This window comes from Arachis hypogaea, chromosome 12 (genome assembly GCF_003086295.3).
Source record: "Arachis hypogaea cultivar Tifrunner chromosome 12, arahy.Tifrunner.gnm2.J5K5, whole genome shotgun sequence".
NCBI classification, from domain to species: Eukaryota; Viridiplantae; Streptophyta; class Magnoliopsida; order Fabales; family Fabaceae; genus Arachis; species Arachis hypogaea.
In genome coordinates this window covers 97,532,969-97,538,902 of record NC_092047.1, presented here as the reverse complement: position 1 = coordinate 97,538,902, position 5,934 = coordinate 97,532,969, and the positions used below count along the sequence as shown (strand labels likewise).

Genomic DNA, 5,934 nt, shown 5'->3' with positions numbered 1-5,934 from the left:
TGTTTGGGGGAAGGGAAGGAGGGGGAGATTCCCTCTTTATCTTAAAAATGAACTCCAACGCCCAAAATGAGCTTTGACCCGGTTAGAAAAAGAAAATTAAATATTATACACAATATTCTCAATATCTTTGTCCCCTAACTTACCAAATAAGCATTTGAGTTTGAACAAAAATTAATCTTAACTATAAGTTCAGTTGCCTTAAGTTGCCATTAGCATGATTCTGAACTGGGAACCCTCAATGGATTGGTTCACGCGAGGATCATCAAATGGCAACGAGCATCATCGTCCACATTTCATATGGATTTTTAGTTATAGCAGACGAGATGGCACTGCACTTGCTTTCTAACTGTTACAGACTACTCAACTGATTGAATATGATCATATATAATATGGAATGCTGCAGCTCAAACATGACATGTTCGTGACAATACAAGATAACAAATTCATACCTGAAGCTTAGTAAACCAGCATCTACATCTACTAAACCGAGAGTTGTGGCCGGTCAGATTAAAACAAAAAGAAGCAAAATCAATAAGGAAAATTTTTTGCCCCAAATGTCATCATAAGGTCTGATACATGGATTTACAAGATCTTTCAAAGACAATGGGATGTGTATGGTCTTCATCTCTGTCTAGCACGCGAAACGAGTCGATCTAGACTGATGCTAAGATCCAAAACATCACATGTGATGACATTGCTGTAAAAAACCACGTGATAAATGCCATGGCTACAGAAACCTGGTACCTGTGGCATGGAATACTCTTGTGCTTCTTGCAGAAATCCAGGTCTTTTGCATATAAAACTATGATTCCCGCAGATGAGCAAGCAGCTGCTAGCGACAAAGTAGCTGTTACCTGCTTTCATAATTCACAATTAGTTCAACCAATCCAACATCAATCTTTATCAGATTATAAATAATATAGTGTAATATGAGAAATGGAGAAAGACACGTTTGATCCAATCCTATAATTATAAATAGAATGTAGCAGTTGAAGCAGAGACTTATCAACACTGCTCAAGTCTTAAGTTTCACCAAGCATGGATAACTAATTCACTAGATAACCAAATAAAGTAGTACTGAATTACTTGCAACACACAATTGTGATGCTATTGAGGTTCCCGTTGAACCATTAAGATATACTAATGACATACAATTTAAAATTTATTCTTGGACTCATACACAAACAAGGCCACTTGTTTGAAAATAATAATACAAACTTTTTAATTGTTGTGCATTGTGTTTCTCATAGTATTAATGGTTTAAATGCAAACATAATTAACAGAAGATTTTGGTGTCATTTGATCTATAAAGCTAAACCAACCTACTGGGACTGTCATTTGATCTATAAAGCTAACCCAACTTACTGGGACAAGTCTTACATCAGTTACTTCTTATAACTTAAATCTTAAATTTATATATAACTTCTTTGCTTGCTAGGCCTATCTTCCTTCCTAGACCCTGGTGAAAACCTCACGCACTAGGCCACTTTCTTAGGAAACTTATAGATGTTACAATAAATTTAAGTAAATTAAGATTAAAAATGTTATTTTTATCAATCATGCTGTAGTGTATACAAAAAATCAGTTACCAAATCAAACCACCCATATATAATACATGTTGAAATACAAAATACACACTGAAAATGAGTTAAATAACATTTATTTATACACAAATATATAGTGGCTGCTTTTTTATATGCATATAGCATTTTTGTATTTTTATACACAGTTATGGCACCTAAAAGAAGGTACCATAAAAAGTAAGGTGTACATAACATGAAAGAGAAGAATAAAAGAGCAATGATATGAGAGTGTAAGGGTTATTGATTGTAACAGCTAGTGTTAATTGGTTATGCCATGTAGGTTTCCATTTTATTTGTCTTTAATGCTTTGTCATTTTGAAGTTTGGACACTAAACCCCCTAATTACCATTGCATAATAGATGATGACGTTTTAAGAAGAAGAAATTTGGATACTATACTCCTTAATTCCCATTGTAATACATATATGACATGTCTGTGTTTCACAAATTCTAAAACTTGGCAGGTCTGTGTTCATGCCAGTGTCCTTATCTACGCAACATCAGCAGCTGTAATAAACTTAAAACGTTTAAGTTTAACAAGAAATTTTGTGACTATTTCAAGTTATTAGCAACAAGTTTATGACTGTATGTATTAGTGCCATTTGAGTTCATGTTCAATTAAACAATAAAGATGATTTTATTTCTGCATAGTTTCTCCTTTCACTTTCTTTCAATAAACTTGAATTTACTTCTCCTGATAAAAACAGGGAAATTAAAATGAAAGTATCCATTATTTTGTTAGAGGAAAGAGGGTGGCCTGATTATTACCCAATCACCAACAACAAACAGGCTGACAAGAATTGGGTTTTGTAGGTCTCTTTTTCTCCTCAAGGCATAGATATCAAGACATGCAAGTCCAAAGCTCCAGAGAACTTGAAGTCCCATTGATGCAATTAAATAGCTGAAAGTTTAGAAAAGTACCAGAGTTATGTTGACAAAAAATACATAACAATCTACCTTGAGTCGGTTTTAACAAATGTTGTAAACATAAGTGAATGTTTTAACTATAAAACAAAGCTATCATAGAATCTCACACATTGAACGAATGAGTACATCACACACAAGGAAAGAGGGCAATGGTAGAAAATGACAACAAATGTTAAATTCACACAAACATGCAAAGAGGAAGAGGCAACAAATCTTATGCACTCAAACTATCATCTTTCCATTAAACCATTAAACAAGGACAAAAGGTTCATATTAATAACAAATTTTGAGATGCAGATATCACTGATAGAACAATAATAAAGCCTTTCTGTATTTGGCGACATGGACCAAACAATGTTATTGTGTTCTGTTAGGCTGCGTTTGTTTACAGGTACGGGACAGTAAGACAGGGACACAGAGATACAAAATCATGTTTGACAGATAAGACATGAACAGAGACATTGTGTCCAATGACACTGAATTAGTGTATTTTGTTTCCTTCCTGGTAGGAATGACACAGAGACACTAAGAAGAGATACAACCTATTTTTTATTTTTTCTTTCATTATTTATATCAAATTTTCATAATTATATTTTTTATCATCATATTTTTCTTCCTAAACATTTTGTATGGAAAAAAATAAGAGTAAATTAGACTTTCATAATTTGTTCTAGTTTAACACCAAACAAAACACAAGAACATTAATTTGTGTCTCTGTCTTTAGTGTCTTGTTCTCAGTGTTCTGTCTTGTCCTGTTCTCATAACCAAACGCAATCTTATATACTAGGTCCCTAGAAAACACATTTCAATCCAAATGTTGGTGGTGATTACACATTGTTACAACTAATCACTAAAAATGATTCTAAGAATGCATCTCCTTTTATGCATTCTAGAAGAAGCTCAATTAGTTGTATGGGCAGCAGTGTAATTATTTTCTCCCTTTAATACACACAAACATATTGTTTTGAAAAGAACCACCCAATCGTCATGTCACAATATACAACAAAATTCATGCGAAATTTTCTCCATCATAACCACATAGAAAGATTCTCAATCAAAATAGGATAGACATCAGAATATGCATGCATTAAATTTCACATTTGACCAAAGGAGCTATTATTCATGTCAATTAGCTATTAGTTATGCTTCAGTAGTTCCCAAACTTAGGCACTAAAAACAAGATCATGGCATTGACAACATGTAAGAAGCATATCCCAATTCCCCATGCCAATTCTATCCTATAACTCCAGTAAAACACCCAAAGAGACTGCATGGTTAACCAAGTGAGAAGCAGAAAAATCACTTTCCTTAATCAGCCCAATGGAAAAATATATATAAATAACAAATGTAACTCATTTTCTTTAACTACTCTTAAATGCACACATCGGCTGTTAATGCAGTCTTTTACATACAGATCATTCTTGAATTTTTTTTTCACAGTTAAAATCCTTTCCTTTTAAACACTAAAGCAACCCTTTAGTTGAAAGTCATCCTCAGACTTCAACCATTCTGGTATGCCACCCACCACTACCATGGGCACCATTCATTAGGGTGTGATTTCATACTATGGTCATGTTTGGATGGAGGAGTATGGACAGTAAAAACGTGGTGGAAATATTAACAATTTAACATACCATTCATTTCAGGTAAACATACTCACTTTTCAGTAAATAAAAATAAATAGATTATAACTTCACCAAGGTAACCTCCTAATTATCCCATGCTCATTTTCACAAACATATGCATATCATACCCTCTAAATTTAGAAATGATAATTCACGCATCCATTCCCAAAATAGAAAGGGAAAAAAAATCATGTTCATCCAAAACATAACCTAAATCCTAATCAAACACATGCAAACAAACATAAATCTGCATACAAATACAAAGCCTCGCAAAAAGTAACTAAAGCTAAACACTTTCAGCAACACCAATTACTTAGAACCTTAACAGAAAACATTAATTGCATAAAAATTCCTTACTTAACAATCTAAAAAAAAAATAACGAGCCAGAGAGTCATACCAGAAAGCAGTGAAGTTAGAAAATTCAGCTGCTGTGACCATTAGGCCAATTGAAGCACAACCAAACGCACATTGCCCTAATCTCAAGAAGAACCCACTCCTCGTACCTGGCCCACCCACCATCCGCTTCATCATCCCCCTTCTTTTTTTCTATTTCAGGAGAAGAACAACATAAAGAGAAAAGGGGAAAATGAAAACCCTAGATTTCAGAATGGTTCAATTGAAGGGGAATCTCTGTTCCTTTTTGTTCTATTTTCTATACATTGGAAAGGGTTTGATTGAAGGATGGGTATTGTGAAAGTGATAATATGTGTGTGAGAGAGAGGAAGCGAAGGAAAGAAAAGTGTGAGTGAGTGAGTGTAAGTGGAAGATGAGAGCCGAGAGAGGAAGTGAGTATGTGAGTGAGTGAGTGAGTGAGTGAATGGTGGAATGGTGGAATGGTTTGTTGCTCACAAAAAGTGCTTCTCCTCTCTTGCAAGTTGCAACTAGGGAGGAGCAGGTTCCATCATCTCGCTTAATCGCTTTTCTTTAACAATTTAAAACAAAGGGCAAACAAAAAAAATGCATTCCAATTATTCTGTACCTAACAAAAAATGTCCTTCAATTTTCTTATTGATAAAAATATTTTTAAATTATTTAAAAATAGGAGAAAAATATACATTGGTAAATTAAAATATTCTACGATAACGGTAAAGAATAATGTAACAAAGTTAGTTTTTTTAATAAAAAGTGAGACTTTAAAATTGACAAATAAATTATATTATGTTTTTTCATGCAGATCATAATTATTATTTTTGATATATTTTTAAATTATTTAAAAATATTTTTATCTATAATAAAATTTAAGAATAATTTTGTCAACACTAAAATAATTCGAATGTATTTTTTATGATTTATCCTAAAACAAATTAATACAGTCACTAATACGTCTCATTAAACAAATTATTTATTTAATATACTAAAATTAGATTTTTCCTAAACTAATAAAAGTGAGGTGATTCTGTTTTTCCTCCAAAATGAATGTAATTTTCTCTATTCTAAATTATTTTATAAAAAATATCTTTAATATAATTATATTATAATTAATATTTAATGAATAATACATAATTATACTAATTTAGAAACATATCTTCATTATAATTATATCAAATCAATATTTAATATATTATTAAATTATTTATCAATTATCAATTAAAAATACTTTTAATTATTTTAATAATAATAATAATAATAATAACAATAATAATAATAATAATATTATTATTATTATTATTATTATTATTATTATTATTATTATTATTATTATTATTATTATTATTATTATTATTATTGTTATTATTATTATTATTATTATGGCGCCGGTCTAATGATGATAAAAATATTTGATTCTAATTATAAAATGA

At 31.3% G+C, this 5,934-nt stretch overlaps 1 protein-coding gene across 1 annotated transcript; it reads right to left on the bottom strand.

The window, feature by feature from the left end:
- Window positions 1-365: 365 nt before the first annotated feature.
- Window positions 366-5,116, bottom strand: LOC112727803 (CASP-like protein 5B2). Its single transcript, XM_025777702.3, has 3 exons — window positions 4,533-5,116; window positions 2,351-2,483; window positions 366-854 (listed from the first exon to the last, which is right to left on the bottom strand). The coding sequence occupies exons 1-3, from the start codon at window positions 4,664-4,666 to the stop codon at window positions 654-656; spliced, it is 468 nt and encodes a 155-aa protein (XP_025633487.1). The 5' UTR covers window positions 4,667-5,116; the 3' UTR covers window positions 366-653.
- Between the last annotated feature and the right edge of the window lie 818 nt (window positions 5,117-5,934).

Excerpts from the sequence above, each read along its gene's own strand:
- LOC112727803 (XM_025777702.3), bottom strand. The coding sequence starts at position 4,666 with ATGATGAAGCGGATGGTGGGTGGGCCAGGTACGAGGAGTGGGTTCTTC. Across the intron at positions 2,484-4,532 it reads TCTAACTTCACTGCTTTCTG|CTATTTAATTGCATCAATGG; the intron begins GTATGACTCTCT and ends CTAAACTTTCAG. Across the intron at positions 855-2,350 it reads TGTTTGTTGTTGGTGATTGG|GTAACAGCTACTTTGTCGCT; the intron begins GTAATAATCAGG and ends TTATGAAAGCAG.